The sequence below is a fragment of the Melanotaenia boesemani genome, chromosome 8, assembly GCF_017639745.1.
Source record: "Melanotaenia boesemani isolate fMelBoe1 chromosome 8, fMelBoe1.pri, whole genome shotgun sequence".
Lineage (NCBI taxonomy): Eukaryota > Metazoa > Chordata > Actinopteri > Atheriniformes > Melanotaeniidae > Melanotaenia > Melanotaenia boesemani.
The window spans coordinates 14,278,612-14,295,600 of NC_055689.1; the positions used below are offsets into that span (position 1 = coordinate 14,278,612).

The following is a 16,989-nucleotide window of genomic DNA, read 5'->3' on the forward strand; positions in this document are numbered from 1 at the left end:
CTTCAGCATGAAAAGTGCTTTATAAATAAAATAAAGTTTGAAGCCAGTCTAAAGATGTTTAAACTTGTGTTCATTCTAGCAGCAGCACTCTGGATGAGCTGCAGTTTAATGCTCTTTTTGGGAAGTTCAATCAAAAGACTAAAGTCAAAATCATCAAAAGTTAAAATAGTCTAGTCTACTGGGGATGAATGCGTGTGTGAGTTTCTTCTGGTCAGACAAAACTTTTACTCTGTAGCTGTGCTTGAGTTGTGATTATTGACATTTAAGTTCACAATATATGACCAAAAGGGAACATTCAAGTGGATGAGGTCCAAAAACTGGCCCCTGGGAGACTCCACAAGTCACAGCCAATCGCTCAGATAGTTGCCTATATTAGCAAAATAACTGACCATCTAAATAGAACCTGAACCAGTTTAAGACCACTCTAGAACAGGGCTACTCAGTTTGGTCCTATGAGGGCCACAATCCAGCAGGTTTTCCATGTATCCCTGCTCCAACACACTTGACTCAAATTAAGGAGTAATTGTCCAGAACTTGATAGGCTGGTAGATCCATTTAATTAGACTCCTTAATTTGAGTCAAGTATGTTGAAGCAGGAATACAATGAATACCTGCTGGATTGCAGCCCTTGTAAGACCAAATTGAGTAGCCCTGCTCTAGGATGTCCGACCCAGCTGTCCAGCCCAGGATTGTGTGATCTACAATATCAAACAGTGCTGAGAGCCATCAGAACCAGAACTGATAACTTCACCAGAATCAGTATTTAACCCAATTGCATTTAATAGTTTAACCGTTGCTGTTTCAGGGCTGTGTTGAGGTCAGAAACCTGACAGGAGTTTATTAGGATTTGCCAACATAGCTTTGGCCTTGATAAACTGAGCACTTGATCTCTCATTAATGTACCTCTTCTTGACCGAGAACCAGGTTGCTTATAGATTCTGAGTAGGTAAATCACACAAAATACAAAAATGGTCAGATAAGAAGGAGTCAGTAACCAGCATAGAGGAAATATAAACATTTTTTATAGTAACCAGGTCCAGGATATGGCCTCAAACGTGCCAACAGAGCACACTTGCCAGTTTCCTTCACCAAACAGGAAGGAAATTCAAATGTCATGTGACCATGGACTCCTGCAACACGTGACCACAACAATTTAATGGCGGCGGTGGGTTATTGTACAGCTGGACTTGCAGCCAGAACAGGTACTACATTATAGTTTTCGGCAGACATTTAGTCTTCTGCTTTAGTGCCTGACTGATGACTCCGTACATAAGGCAAAAAACGAGTAATTTCGCACAAACGTTTTAACGTGAATGAGTTTTGAGTAGTTTGTCTACTGGGACCGTCCTTGTCTCCCGCTTTTAGCTAGCTCTACTCAACGTGCATGGACAGCGCTGCAGTCTACTCTCGAGTATTTATGTGAGGAGTTGACGGTGACCCACTTCCTGAAAATACAGCAGTAGTTAAACAGTCTATCTGGTGATTCTGTGCTGTCTGTGCCACTGAGCAGGGGTGCAGTAGTTCAGCAGCGCCAGCGTTGCATTCTTTCTCACGCGGTTTGGTAAGGATTTTCAAAGAGTTGCAGTTGAATTTTTTGGAAACATAAAAAAAGAAAAGTATAAAAGCATGCATCTCAAACCAATCAATTAATTATCATACCAATTCAGGGGATGCTGGACCTTGGCAATGTTTACTAATGCCACATTTAGAGTGGCATTAGTTCTTATGCTATTTTGTATGGATCGTAATACTTTATCAGAGTTGAATGTAATGCCGAGGTTTGGCATTTTTGGTTTGACTCAGAAAGTCAGATTGCTGTGTATTTTGAGCTGATAGTCCCTTTTAGCCTTTAGACTAACAGTATTTCAGTCTTGTCACCGTCTCAGAGTAAGTTATTATTCTTCCATCTGTGTCCACTGGCCAAACAAATATAAGTGGTGACCAGATAAAGCTTCTTGGATGACCTAAACCTCGGCAATTTCCACTGAAAAATATTTAATATTTTTAGCAGGTTTGAAGCCTCAGTAGTGCCACCTGCTGTTTATCTTTTAGTTCTCAGAAATTACTCAACCTTCAGACAGGAGCTTCTGTGCGCCAGCTTTAAAATGTTCATTTAATTTTCATATAGTGTGTAAATACTTAATCAGGACACAAATTAATTGTTTTAATTGTGCTGATTTTTCTGTGTTTTTAAATTTTTTTTTGTTTTCAAAGCTACAAATAAATTATAGATCTTGATTGAAAATAACTTAACTCATTAGCTCCAATGGAAAAGTCCACTACCACTAAAATAAGAAGAAAAGGTTACATGAAACATCTGTTTTGGTGTAGATGCTGACTCCATTGATGGTGCGATCAAGGCTGGATTTGATCCTGTTGAACGCTTTTCAGGTGGGGTGTCAGAACCTGCCCCACTGAGGATTTCTGATTCCTCTGCTTTAAGGTGCGACCTGTGAGAACAAGCAAGGGGGAGGGCCCTTTCTGTGTGAGAGGATACGAATAAAAGAGCTGAACTCATGCAGTTATTGGATAAATGAGGAAGAACAAGAAGCAAGAGGAAAAGAGGACAGGCTGAATAAGAGTGGAGAGTGTGAAATATACAAATCAGTCTGAGTCTTAGCACTGAACCGTAGTCAGCAGAAGTAATTAAGGTGCTTTATTGGGAATAAACATTCATAAATGTTTAGGAGCTTCAGTTCATGCTTTCCATCACAACTGAATAAATAAATAATTAAAAAATATATATATTTTTTGTGTGTGTGTGCATACTGTATGTACAGCTATGCATCATTTTAGCTATTAAAAGCAAACAGTATATTCCATAACCTTCAACTTTTAATTTTTATTTTGAGCTAGAGGGAAAAAACTGTTCTCATTTTGGTGCAGGAGGACATTAAATCCAAGAGAACAAGTGTTGAGATGCTTTACAATCAGCACAAAATCTCAGTTTAGCTGTAAGAACCGCATGTTTAAAAGTTGTGATTGAGCTTCTTATGTGTAGGTTTTACAGGAGAAATGCCAACCACCAACAGTTTTAAAGGATGTTTCAGTATTTACAAGAAAGAGCTTGGATACTTTAAAAAACAACAAGTTAAAAGCTGCACCCCAATATAAAAACTCCAACTTCCACCTGCCATCCTGTGGTTGGATAATGAGTGTTACTGACACCAGATTTTCTAAATTTTACCCGTGTCATTTAGGGCTTGAATGTTCTAAATGCTGTTTTATCAGTCATCAATCTTTTACAGGCCTCTCAAAATACACAGAATAAAAAAGAAGAAGAAGAAGAAGAGAAAAAAACACAATTGCACAAAGAGAACATTGATGAGTGCCAATTCCAGAAAACCACTTTTTGTTTTTTTTTCCCAGGACTGGGAGGTATCTTGCAAAGAGTTTCTTGTCTACGAAGTTGTAGTCCCCCCACAGCTCTTCTATGTCAGCAACACCGTCGCTTCTTTTGGAGGAAGTGGAAAAGTTCTCACAATGTGGTTCATCCAGCTACTGTACGACCGGCTTACGCAGTTCCCAAGGTAGCGTTCCATTCCCAAAAAATTACTCAAATTGGAGGATTTCGGGCCTAAACAAAGGATGTTGTCAATTTAAATTAGATTAAAACCATTATTGAAGTAATTTTATTCCATTTTATACTTACACATTCACTTGAGGAAAACACTCTTTTGTCAAAGACATTTAAGTCAACTTAAAGTGTTGAGTCAGAAATAAACTAGTAGGACTTTTGTCATGACTGTGACCCACCTGGTAATATATCTTTTCATCTCTTACCTGTGTCTAGCACATTGTGCGACCTGACTATGTTGGCACTGGACTGGTCCCAGAATGGCCGGACTACATTGAGATCAAAAACCAAGAGCAAATTGAAGGCCTTGCCAGGGCATGTCAGCTAGCCAGACACATACTGCTACTAGCTGGGCGCAGTTTGAAAGTAAATACCTAATCACTTCAAGTCCTGTTTGTTATTTCAGTACAATCAAAAATAACACAGCTACACTTTGTTGGTTTCAGGTTGGCATGACAACAGATGAAATAGACTTCATTGTACACCAGGAGACGATTAGGCACAATGCTTACCCCTCCCCTCTCAGATACGGGGGTTTCCCCAAGTCGGTGTGTACATCTGTGAACAATGTGGTCTGCCATGGCATACCTGACAGGTAAATGGGCCGAAGATCACTCACTACATTTGTCCACTCAAAAACCAAAAACTCTTTTGCTGTTGTTAAACACTGGGGGTGGGGAAAAGAGTTTTTTTTTTGTTTGTTTGCTTTTTGTTTTTTTGTTTTTTTTAGATGCAGTGTGATGTCGACATGGATGATTCTGAATCAATACATATAACTCAGTTTGATGATCATGTAAAAAGGCTCTATTTTATAAAAGTAGTTGTCTGAGAATGTCTTTAATATACAAGAAAAATTGGTGATGTTACATAAATATCTGTAATCAATATCAAATTGAGTTGGATTTAATCCAAATCGAATAAAAGCAGGTTGTTGTAAATCGTATCGATTATGAGAATTGGTGTTGATATCTAGCCCTAACCAACAGATGAACACGTTTTTTCTTCTTTGTTTGTCACAACATGAGAAACCATGTTACATGTTTCACTCAGCAAGTAGTAGTCAAGTCATTGCTCAAGAAAAAAATACGCATCAATAATCGTTTTATAATTGTGCCCATCTCAATCATAAATGAATCAAATCATGACGTGCCTAAAAATTCCCACCCTAATAAATGTAATTTTTTTTTTTACAAAAATGAAATTAGGTCAAAAAGCAGAGGAATGTTAAATAATTTTAAATCAATCGAATTTGGAAAACTAGAAAAGAAAATAGAATAAATGGATGCACAGTTATGTGATCTTGCATACAGTACATTAAAAGTATATATATATAAAAAATGTTGTTATATAAGCTAATACTGTGGTTGTGTAATAAAAGCTGTAATTATAAAAATATCAGGAGTTCTCTGTATAATCCATATGTCTTTTAAAATGCTTTTGTTCTGCAGTCGGAAACTTGAAGATGGGGACATCATCAACATTGATGTTACTGTAAGTCGATGCTTTAAAGCAACTCATAGATAATACTGTAAATATCACTTTACTGACTTCAGCCTTTTCATAATAGGTGTATTTGGACGGTTACCATGGTGATACCTCAGAAACCTTTTTGATTGGTCAGGTGGATGAGACTGGGCAGCGATTGGTGGAGACTGCCAGGCGCTGCAGAGATGAGGCCATCACTGTGTGCAAGCCAGGTGCAGAGCTCTGTGTTATAGGAAACACTATCAGGTATGGACACACAATGAACCTACGTCAGATACGTACACACTACATGATCTCACACACTGTTTTTTCTTTTGATGACTAATTTTTCTCCTCTCCTGACAGTGAAATAGCCCAAGCCAATGGCTTTCAAGTGTGTCCATATTTCATTGGACATGGAATAGGCTCCTACTTTCATTGTCATCCTGAGATTTGGCATCACGGTAAGTTGAGGTCTCAAATCAGATTGAAAAAGTGGTCCTCATACATAAACATTTGTTTATGTCCATAAATTTATACTGTTTATTATTTGAAGTTAAAAAATAACCTTGTAAAGATTGAATTTCTTTTACAATCAAGAGAAGCTTCAAGTGAGTTTGAGTGGAACAGCAGACAGTGAGGATGTTTCCTAAAGAGGTTGGCTTACTGTAGATGCTTATAAAACCTTTATATAACAACTGGAAAGTATCGTAGTTCTTCATTCAATTGAGACAAATAAGGGCTGTCTGAGCTCAGTGTCAGTAGTTTATCTTAAGTAATGAAATTCCAGTTAATAAGTCAAGCACCTGTTTTTTTCCCTTTGGGGAGGAAAGCAGAGGTGAGATGATTTTTACAACACATGCTTGTGATTTCTGTTTGTACTGCAGAGAAAACTAGAAATGTAATAAATCAGTTTAAAGCCCTCACACGTAATTATTTTAAACAGCTCTGTTTCTTACATGAACTTTAATTTGAAGAGGAGCTTCTGCCCTTGTACACATCTCTCATGTGTTTGCTGTACATCACAAATCTATTTGACAAAAATATGTTACTTGGGTGTGCCTGGGTACAGTCTAATTAAGGATGTCTGTATTTTCAGCCAATGACAATAACATAACCATGGATGAAGGGATGGCTTTCACAATAGGCAAGTGACAGTATAGTTTTTACGTAGCACATAAATATGCTACTGCGTATGAATGTGAGGTTTATAATATCTGTGAATCCCACCTTGTTAGAGCCCATACTGATGGAGGGATCTGTGGAGTTCAGAATCTTAAAGGACAAGTGGACTGCAGTTTCAGTTGATGATAAAAGGTTTGTGGTGCAAAAAAAAAATATATATATATATATATATGTGTGTGTATTTATTTATTTATTTATCCATTCATTTATTTATTTAGCACACCAAAACAATCTGGGCAGTCTATTTAAGCTGCACACTTCCTCCCTTACTGTTTGCTGCTTGCTGCCATGATCACTGCATATGATCTGGTTTTGTTTTGAGCCCCTCCGCCACCCCAGCGTCCACCTGTAAGATCTGGTTAAAAGATAGAATATAGTTACACATTCACTTCAATATTCAGTTGATTACAAACTATGCATGTGCACGTAGTGATGGAATTGGAGCGTAACTGCCAGACAACAATGCTCCATTAAGCTTTTATTCATCAACTTGTCTGACTGAAATATCCATAAAATCAGTAACTGGTTAGTTGTTTTATAGTCTATTATAATAGTCTTCTCACCCTTAATGATAATAATTAAAAAAAAAAACTATAAAATGACTTAAAATGTGCATCTTATTAAGGATTTTAAAAATATATACAATTTGTGGATTTCTGTGTGAGATAGCAGCCCTTCCTATGATGATATCATTATAAATATAGAGCTGTAATATTTTATCTATATCCAGTAACAGTTCTTTCAATGAATTGAAGGACAATGTGCATATCAGCAGTAATACACATAATGATAGTTTAAGCACCTCACTGTTGGTCCAACAGCCGAAAGCAGGCACCAGTGAGCCTTTTTTTCTCTCTTCAGTTCACATAAGTCTTATTATATACTCCAGGAGCATAGTATGGATGGTGTGGCTGCTAACTGCACAGCAGTTCACTTTTTTGCAGTAGCCTTGCTGCCATGCATTAGTCTTTATGAGGTCCTTTTATAGCTCAGGTTGAACCTGACATGTGTTTGTAGTGGCAGTTCTCATCTTACTTGAGTGAGCACTGCTCAGCTCTGGACAAAATAGTTGTTTTCTGAAACAAGGAGAACTTAAAATTCTATTAAAGATCATTTTTAAAAATGTGAACTAATATTTCTATAACTTTAAAATATGTTAGAATGAATTTTTTTTAAGTTCCAGTGATTGTATATCACTTTAAATTTTGATGTGTGCCTTTATAATCTTACTTGTACATTTTGTCTAACAGGTCTGCTCAGTTTGAACACACAGTGGTGATCACATCTGATGGAGTGGAGATCCTCACCAAACTACCAGAGGAGAGCAATATGTGATGTGACTGAATCTCAGCACTGACTTCAACAGAGCATCAATAGAGGATGCAAAGTATTAAGCCACAAACTGGACTGATGGCTCATTCATACATTTCCAACAAGTACACAGATCGTAACCTAGAAGGGAAACCAACATGTGGTTTTCATTACATACCAAGTATTACAGGCAGTGAGGCTGTGAATTATGGCTGCTGGTGCTTCATTATTTAAGTTGGATTTTATGCATGTTGGGTGTATTTATGCTGTTTGCACAAAGATGATCACAGGTTTCTTATCAATATTTGGTTAATGACAGTTAATCATGGAGAACAGAAACCACAATCTAGTTTTTCCAGATAAACCAAAATGGCGGCTACTGTAATAAAACCACTAAACCTATTTCAGTTATGTTTCCTATTTCACTTTCTTTTTTCTAATGGTTAAATACAGTTTCAAAGCATACATTACACCTGTGGTTCCCAATCTGGGGTTCTTACCCCCACTTGAGACGTGCCATAGAGCACAGGAAGTCAAGACTTTTTGGCTGTACGGAGCATGTTTAATGTCAAAACTAAATGAACACTGAGCAACATAAGAACACATTGGTGACTGGATCTTCAAAATCTACTGTAAGAAACGTTTGAAAAGATATATACTTAAGTATAAAATTAGAAGACCTTACCTCAATGACTTGTGCATCCATTATATTTCCATCTATGCAGTGTGTGGTGTAGTGAGGTGGGCAAGGGAGTAGTTCATGTCTAATCTGGTAACCTGTATTTTTGATACGCTAATTCATTATTATAATGTGGTAGAAAAAGTTCAAACTATCTGGCGCTCGGACAGTACAGTCAAAGAGTTGATAAGATGGCTGTAGGTTGTCAGAACCAGCTGCATAAGAAACGTAGGAATGTTTGCAATTCATGTGCACGAAACAACAGTCAGATATGTTCTTATCCTTGGTGTGCAATATGTTGAAGGTTATTACTTGAAACAAGACATTCTTGTGTCCGTCAATCTAGTCACAACAAACTAAGATTTTAATCTAACAGCTATGAAAATACTGTGTGCTGTGCTGAAGAGGCTACAGCAATGAGGGGCATAAACTAGGGATTTAAAAGCAGATTGGGAAAAAAGTTCATCCCAGACAAAATGATAAGCAGTTTTTCACGATACTGGTGGGGGACCACTGCACAACACCACAAAGTATAAAACTGTGTTAGACCATACAGATATTTTTTTAGTTCAGTTTTCTCCTAGAAAGCTATTGAAATATATAAAATTAATATTAAAAATATTTAAATGTAATCCTCTTCATGTCATTAAATCCACATTTAGATACCTCGGATGACCTGTTAGTGACAGTCACAACTCGGACTTTTACTTGTAACTACCTAGTGAACTTTTGAGCTATGCTTTTTGTTCATGAAATGCAAAATGTTTATAATACTACATTGGTTTAACCACAGGAAATTTACCTCCTGCTAAGTGTTATTGTGTACTATCAAGTGTAGCCAGCAGAGGGCAGCACACGCTGTCAGACGCTTATGTATTGCATCGTTTTTACTGTGGTCATTCCTGACTGCACCATGTTTTACCTGCTTTATACCATTTCTGGCCCAGTGTCATGGAGGAAAATTCCACATTTGCAGATCTAAGTCAAGCCCATGTACTGATGTACTGAACTGTCACCATTTAATAAACGTCACTCGTGGGTTAATGTTACTGTTCTGAATGGTGACAGTCTTCGTTTGATCACCATATAATGTAATATAATCTCCTGTAGATTATGCATAGGTTGGGTGCACACTTCACCAGTTAACATGGACAATAATGGGATATAAATTCCAGACATAACACGTAGTATTTTTTTTTCTCTCCTCCAGTGATGTGTTCAGGGTGCATAATGTCCATTATGTTTTTCAATTGTTTCTACTTAATGTAATCTAACTCAGGAGCTGGGTGAACAGAGGATGTTTTATAGAAAAAAGGGGAAGAATAATTGGATTCCAGCCCACTGAAGGGTGTGTTTTCATTTCCTGCCAATATGTTCTTGAGTGCACCATGTGTGTGTATGTGTTAGTGAGTTTGTGTGCTCATACCAATAAAGGTTTATGGGTGATGCAGGAAGGATTAAGCAAATAAAGGTGGGTCATCTACTCCGGATTTCAAATATTTCCTCCCAGGAAATGATTCACGCCTTAGATTTTATTAGTCTTGATATTAGATGAGAAAAATTAGGTTTGTGTTCTTTTGTTTTGCTTCTAATCAAATTGATATTAAAACTGAAAAAGACACCCCAAAAATACTAAAATAACATCACTATTCAAACCCACTGACACGTGTTTCAGGGAATGACTGACATCAAATCTGAAAAAGACATAAGGTTTGTATGGAAGGAGATTTAAATAGAAGCCACAGGTAGAAGATATTGAGACTGATAAGGAAGGAGTATTTTGGGAAGAACAGGGAGTGGCAGAATGAGGTGTCAGTGATCTGTTTTACCTTTCATTCTTTTTCGGCATGTTGGGACTTATTCCTGAACTCTAGGTCTGCAGGTTTTTCTTTGAACCCTCATCTGTGTCCATGGAGTACATAGAATAAAATTTCAACTTTCAGAAATGTGACATTTGCCTTCTTTAAAAAAAAAAAAAAAAAAAGATTTCTAATGTTACCTTTTGCAAAGATGGTATTTATATTCCATTCTTCCTATCTGTTAGCAGTTTATATAAAATAGAAAAATATAAGGCATAGGTTCCTTTTATGTTCTTAACTATTTTGGTTTGTGTCTGCTGCTATTACCAATATTATCTACCTATAATCCATTCATTGTCTATAACTACTTATTAGTGGGTGATCAGAAGCCTGTCCCAGCAGCTGCTCGGTGAGAGATAGGGTACACCCTGGACAGCTTGCCAGTCCTTTGGGGGACAATAAAGAATCAATGCATGCACAGGGACAGCATGCAGGTCCACACAGAAAGGCCTCAGTCGAGGTTCAAACCCTCTTGCTATGAGGCAACAGACCTGAATAAATTCATGAAACAACATGTCCAATCTTAACTCCTTTATCTGTTCAAACTGATTAGACACACTGTTAATGAAATTATGGAAGATGATCTTTATGCAACTCACAATATGTTGCCTTTATATATACACGTCTATGACAGATTGTTCTGTGGCTAATGTATAAACATAAATTTGTCCTGTTTCCCTGATATCTTCATATTCCAGGTGTGTAAACCTACACAAATACATATGTGTCAGAGCCTAACTGTGAAATATCACACCTACCTGGGACTTTTCTTGGTTAAGAACCACAGAAAGCTTTGGTTTCCCAGGTGACCTGTGAAATTGTACCAATAACAAAGTGGTGCATCATTTCCAAACTTGTGCAGGCAGCTCTGTCTTGCACACATGCACAGATGATATGTGCTGAACATTAGTAAGCAGTCCAATTATTGCACCAGAGTTCCTTGGAGCCGAACATTTACTGTACCAGGACATGTGTCCACAGGCTGATGCTGAGTGAGTCAACTCCTAGAGCAGCAGGGTTTGTTCAGGTTAAGATAGAAAGAAAAAAGAGATGCAATGTAAGAAATGACCATTTTAAAACATTAAGACTACTGAATGTAAGCTATGCATTAGTTCTGTAATTACTCACTCTTGCTGTTATTTAATGTCATTGATTCCAGCTGGTTTTAATATTTGTTAAGATTTTCCCAGTAACAACACTGGCAAGTAACCAAAGTGGCCTCATAACTAAAAAAGTGAAAAACTTAATTTGGTTCAAGTACAAAATAAATGAATGAATAGATAAACAGCTCCGTAAAGAAAGACAAACTCTAGAGAGGCACTAACTTTATTAATTCTTTAAAGGATACTTCGTAAAACCAAGATTTAACCTGGAAGATTACAGGAGGCAATCTGCGACAACACTCCATATGTTTTATATTTCGCATGTAAAACATTCCTGCAATGATGCATACGTATATGGATAAGTAGATACTTGGGTCACCAGATGAACACATGGAAGGTCCACTCCTGATTGACACTTACAAGGTGGAAACTTTTTCTTTTGACCTCTTGACTCTTTTTAATTGCAAGGAATGCTTCCTGGCCTTTTAGCACAGTGAAAATGTTATTGGAGGTGGGACCAGACCGCTGTGCTTTCAGACCGCAGATAAGCAAGCAAATCCACTCTTCCCAGCGTGTTGCCTTGATTTTCAGATGTATCTGTTTTGCTTCTGTGAGTCTCTTTGTTTCACTGACACCCTTCACGAGCCTAAGCAACCAAAGCAGACTGCCAAAAAAGAGCAGCAGCAGTGTGTTGTGTGTGTGTTTGTGTGTGTGTGTACGGTATGTATTGCCTGAGGCTACTCTAAAAGCTCTGTGATAAATGTTTGACCGCCTCTGTTGTTTTCTGAGATTCACACATCCCATAAACATCCATGGAAAATACAGCACCCTGCACAATTCTCTAGTGTAGACTTGAGAAAAAACAGTTATGCAGCTTAAAGCACTACCATCTATGCTGGTGAAGGTGTGTGTGACCTTACTGGAAGGTGTGGACACACTTGAGTCACATCAGATAAGCCTGCGGGGAGAACAATTGTTTTATTTCGTTACTTTTCCCAATAATTCCTCTGTACCCACATGTCATCTTTGATCTATTTCTTAACACTTACATTGGAATTAATGTGGTTATCTCTCTATAGTTACTAAAATACTATGTGTGAAGTACAGGAGATTCATATGAAAGTTTTGTATTCTCACTTTGAAAGACAAAACATATTCAACAGTAGCAATAAAGCTCTGTGTATGTGTGTGTATTTGTGTGTCTACAGTGTTGTGTAGTGGACAGAAAGAGATGGACGGAGGTCTTCTCCATGGAGCTAAAAGGAATTGGAGGGATGGTGAAAGAATTTCTGAAGTGATCCTTGTTCCTAGGACCCCACCAGAATCCTCAGAGTACCATTTAAACAACTGGGGATTTATGTTTATGTGCATGACTGTGTGGGACTTAAGAATTATTTCCATTCAATCATGTATGGCCTCTTTGGCTGCTAAAAGAAGCCACAATAGAAGCCACAGTTTTGTTGAGCTTTGGGTTATAGACAATTCAGATGCACTGGAGTGTGTATGGTATGTGTATTTAAGTAGAATTATTAGGACACTATGTTAAATTATAGTGGTTTGTATTAGATTCACTCTGCTGTTTGATTAAACATCAAATGACACTATCCTCTAGTATACTGAGGAGGTATATGTAACAACTCTCTGATCTTTTGGCACAATGCTGCTTTGAACTAATATTAGCTTGCTAGCATGTACAAAATAACAGTGTGTGCAGGATAGAAATGCTTTCCATCTTAGTGCTGGTAAGTTAACATTATGTACCGTAACATGTTTGTGGAAATGTGGTTAGTTCAGGTGAGCTTTATCATCCGTGTTACACAAAATCACACTTATGATTCTGCAAGCAGCAGAAAGTACTGGTTTCCTTGGTGATTTGTGAAATTGTGGGTTTAAGATAGTGATTATATCATTTTCAGACATGTGGAGGCAGATCTGTCTCATACACACATGCATTGATGGCAAGTACTAAATCTTAGTGGGTAAACGGCTCGGTATGGTAGTAACCAAAGGTCAAAGAAAAGCAGCTAAATTTATCACTAGGAATAAAAAAGTTCTTTATTTCAGGACATAGTGGTGGATATAAATGAATTCCAATGTCTCTTTATGTTTAGACTGTTGATAGAAATAAAACAAACAAAAAAAAGCTAACTTAATTACATTTCTGGGAGTCATTATCAGAGCAACTGGAAATGATAATTGTTTAGTCTTTTACAAGTTTTGTAGACTTTTCTGCTTAAATTAAGTTATTAAATAGGAGACAGGAGACCCCCCCCCCCCCCCCCCCAAAAAAAAAGTATTGCTATTCTAAAATGATGCTGGTTATGTAAATAAAAGAAAAACACATCAGAATAAGAAGAAAATAATCTACAATAACAAAAAATGAGAAATTAAACTACTTTCATGAACTGAAAATGAGCATTTGTTAATCAGGTTTTTCACTTTCTAGTTGCTACATGTTTATATGTGGAAGCTAAGCAGCAAAACACTTACATTTTAGTTTTATCCAATGAACCAATTTACTGGAGCTTTTTCAACTTGTGTCATGTGTCTTTCTCAAGAGCTGGGTCATGTTTACAACCCTGCCCCCAGGTATATTTTAGCTGAACACAGCCCATAATGCACATGCTTACTAATAAAGTTAAATTATTGGTCAGTTTGGTGTTGACTGACCAGTGTTGACTAGACAGCAGCACAGTGCAGGAGCAGAGGAGTTTTCATAGAGGGAATCTTATCCACAAATTTGTACTATTACAATTCAATCTCGTGCTGCAAAGAGTGCAGCAGCAGTAAGATAAACCAATGAATAAAAGAAATACAATACTGGTCTTGAGCCTCATTTATTGTATACAGTAAAACATTAACTAAGCATTATTTCATAGTTGTTAACTTATCTTGCATCATTGTGCAAGGAAGTGTCACATGAACTAATTTAATAATGTGCCTCTGTGTTTTTTTGCATATATGCTTAAATACACCAGACTTTAAATAAACTGTTAAAGTCTGCATATTATTATTATTATTATTTTTATTATTACATGTTATTGCACATACCCAACTATAAAGGAACATACAAGATACTTTCATTCGTCCTTCTTCCCAGCCGGTTCTGTGACTGTGTGACTTGTTTTTCCTGCATTTCCTTGTCAGTGCTGCTATTTCTTTAATTATCTGCCATACTTTACAGTTTTATTGTGATTTATTTTTATTGTGATGTTACTGGTATGCGTTTTCGTTTTTACAGCTAGTAACAGACGACTCTAACTCATATGGCTGACAAGTTCAGAAAAAAAAAAAAGAAATCAGAACATTTGACTACGGAGGAAATAAACTAATTATCTTATCAGTGATAGCGTCTAGTAGACTTATTTTATAAGCTGAGGCGAGCGTCTGCTGCCGACTCGAATCATTCAGGAGAAAACAGAAGTGAACTTCTGTCACTCTGTGACCCATTTAGGTTACCTAACGTTTTTTTAAAAAGCACACCTGGAGCTTTTAACAATGGGACCCAGTCTCATATTACATCCTCTGGCCAGAGCTTTGACTTACACACAGTTTACTCATGGGGAAAGTCTATAAAAGAGCAGGGGGTGGGGGGCAAGAGAAGACACCAATTACTCCTTATTGACTGTAATCCATGCACTAATTGAGAAGGGTAGAGGATCTGTTACAGCCTGTGTACAGAATGTGTTCATGTTTTAACTACGAGTGTTTAAGTCTTACTAAGCTGCCCGATCAATACAGCGAATAGAAGATACCAGACAGAAGGAAAATGAAACCTTTGTCCTCACAATGTCATTCGATTGCTAATTCATCTTCTTTTTTTACATTACATAAAGCACACATTGTTCTCATCGTGTTTACAGTGTAAAGGCTGATGTTAATATTCATGTCATGAACTTAAATGTGCTGAGAACCCAGCTGGACTGTGTGAGTGCATTAAAACCAGGATTTTTGTGGATATTAGGTTTTCCTGTGATAAGAATGCAGCAGACCTGGAATTTTATTTAATTTCTAACATCATGGACTTGATTTAACTGCATAATTCTCTCTCTTAAAGATTTCTAAAATAAGCATTTTCAAGTTGAAGAATGAAATAAGGAAATTTACTAATTGTGAAAGTTTGCTGTCTATTATGTTGACAAATACCACTTTGAGGGGATTAACGTTAACACAACTGCCACTGTCGGGTTTCCAGTTTTTATATCTTTTTTATGTCTTTGCTCTCAGGTGTTCTTGGTTTTCAGAATACAAAATGTTTCACTCATGTCTATTTTCTCTGCTTTAGCTAGAAATCATACAAAGTGAGCCAGTGTTACTCAGGGAAAGTGCTGTAGTTGTGAAAGATCTTAGCTTTGTGGTTAAATATGATTATAAAACTGATGCAAGAGTGAGTTTATGCTACATGTTTCGACAGCGTCATGGACCCACACCCTGCCACTCAGCTCAGTGAGCCACACCCTCAGGTTAGTGTGCCTTCCTTTCGTGTACCTGGAGGTGCTGTTTTATGAACAACTGCAGGGCTGTGGCTTGGGCGAGTCCAGACGCTTTGCAACTCCCCGTGTGTGTGTCAGAGAAGATTGTTTGGCACCTGAGGCTATTTTTTTCTTGGCTACTGAACATGCTGTACTCAGAGCAGTATGCATGACTTAGGTCTTGATTAATATGACTTTTCGCCAAGAAATCTTCTCCACGGTGAACAACTGAGTGGTAAAATGTTTTAAAACCTGGACTCTGAGAAGATTAGTGATTAACCTCAGCTAATAAATAGTTACCTATAACAGTGTGCTATTTAGTTCCCCGTAGAGTTATTAAAAATGATTATTTCTGCACAGATTTAAGTAACTGTTCTTAAGTGCACCATCAAACATGTAAATTTTTTTGTTTATTCAGAGTCAGTTTCTGATTTGTGCCTTCGCAACTATGCTGGATCCTTTGCTGTCATAACAACAGTGAATGAAAAGATTAAGGCTTAACTGTAACTGCAGTGGTTTCTCTGTTTGTTTATCTGTAGACATAATGTAAGCCCTTCATATCTCTAGAGGACAAAGAATGGGGTGATCTGGGCAGACAAGGGAAATGTAATTTTAAGGGGTCTTTTTTTATTTTACTTGTCACTAAACCTAACCCAATAATGAGAGCCCTCATGGAGAGACCGCCTGTCATGTGCCTGCTAATTGGAGTTCCTGACACAGTATCACAATTTGTGCATGAAAGTTTGGTTGTGAGAACTGCAGAAGCCTCTTGTTTCGCTTCACACAGTGTCGTTTTTATCTTATCTTATCAACTTCAAGGTTGCATTTTGTTTTTCTTGCCCAGTTTATCACATAGCATAGAGTTAAGAGGCAATCATGGTCACAAGATAGAAGGATTCCTCCAGAATGAGATTTTAAAATGATAGACTAATATTATCAGGACATCTGCCAAACATGTGACCGACCGGGACTAGAAGAAAGTTTTGAAATTTAGATTGAATTAGCCTGCTCTGCTGTTCAAATACGGATCAAATGCACCTTATTTTCCTCATCTACTCATGACTGATATAAAAGAAAGCATCAAGACTAAACTTCTGTTTTATTTTCTTTTGTTTAGGTCTAATGAAAGTTGAACCAACTGATCTTTCCAAATCCTGTTAATGAGGTCTTAAGTAGATAACAGACCTGTGTAGGAACCACATTCCTACCCTGCCCTTTTCCTTCTTTGCATTCCCTTTTTCCACCATTATTTGTGCCTTTTATAGTACTGTATGTGGGCAGTTTCTGTCTCCCTCTCTCTTTCTGTCTGCCCTCTTTCTTCGTGTGCAGACAAAGCCAG

At 37.4% G+C, this 16,989-nt stretch overlaps 1 protein-coding gene across 2 annotated transcripts; it reads left to right on the forward strand.

Annotated features, from left to right (window-relative positions):
• The first annotated feature begins 1,090 nt into the window (after positions 1-1,090).
• metap1d (methionyl aminopeptidase type 1D (mitochondrial)) lies at positions 1,091-10,156 on the forward strand. Of its 2 annotated transcripts, none has more exons than XM_041991579.1 (10): positions 1,091-1,202; positions 3,370-3,530; positions 3,794-3,943; positions 4,024-4,172; positions 5,026-5,068; positions 5,199-5,308; positions 5,408-5,505; positions 6,141-6,188; positions 6,280-6,358; positions 7,477-10,156. In XM_041991579.1, exons 1-10 carry the CDS (start codon positions 1,157-1,159, stop codon positions 7,559-7,561), a joined length of 969 nt encoding a protein of 322 aa, XP_041847513.1. In that variant the 5' UTR covers positions 1,091-1,156; the 3' UTR covers positions 7,562-10,156. The 2 variants fall into 2 exon arrangements, with proteins under 2 accessions (XP_041847513.1, XP_041847512.1); XM_041991578.1 differs by having other exon boundaries at positions 1,093-1,202; positions 5,145-5,308.
• The last annotated feature ends 6,833 nt before the right edge of the window (positions 10,157-16,989 follow it).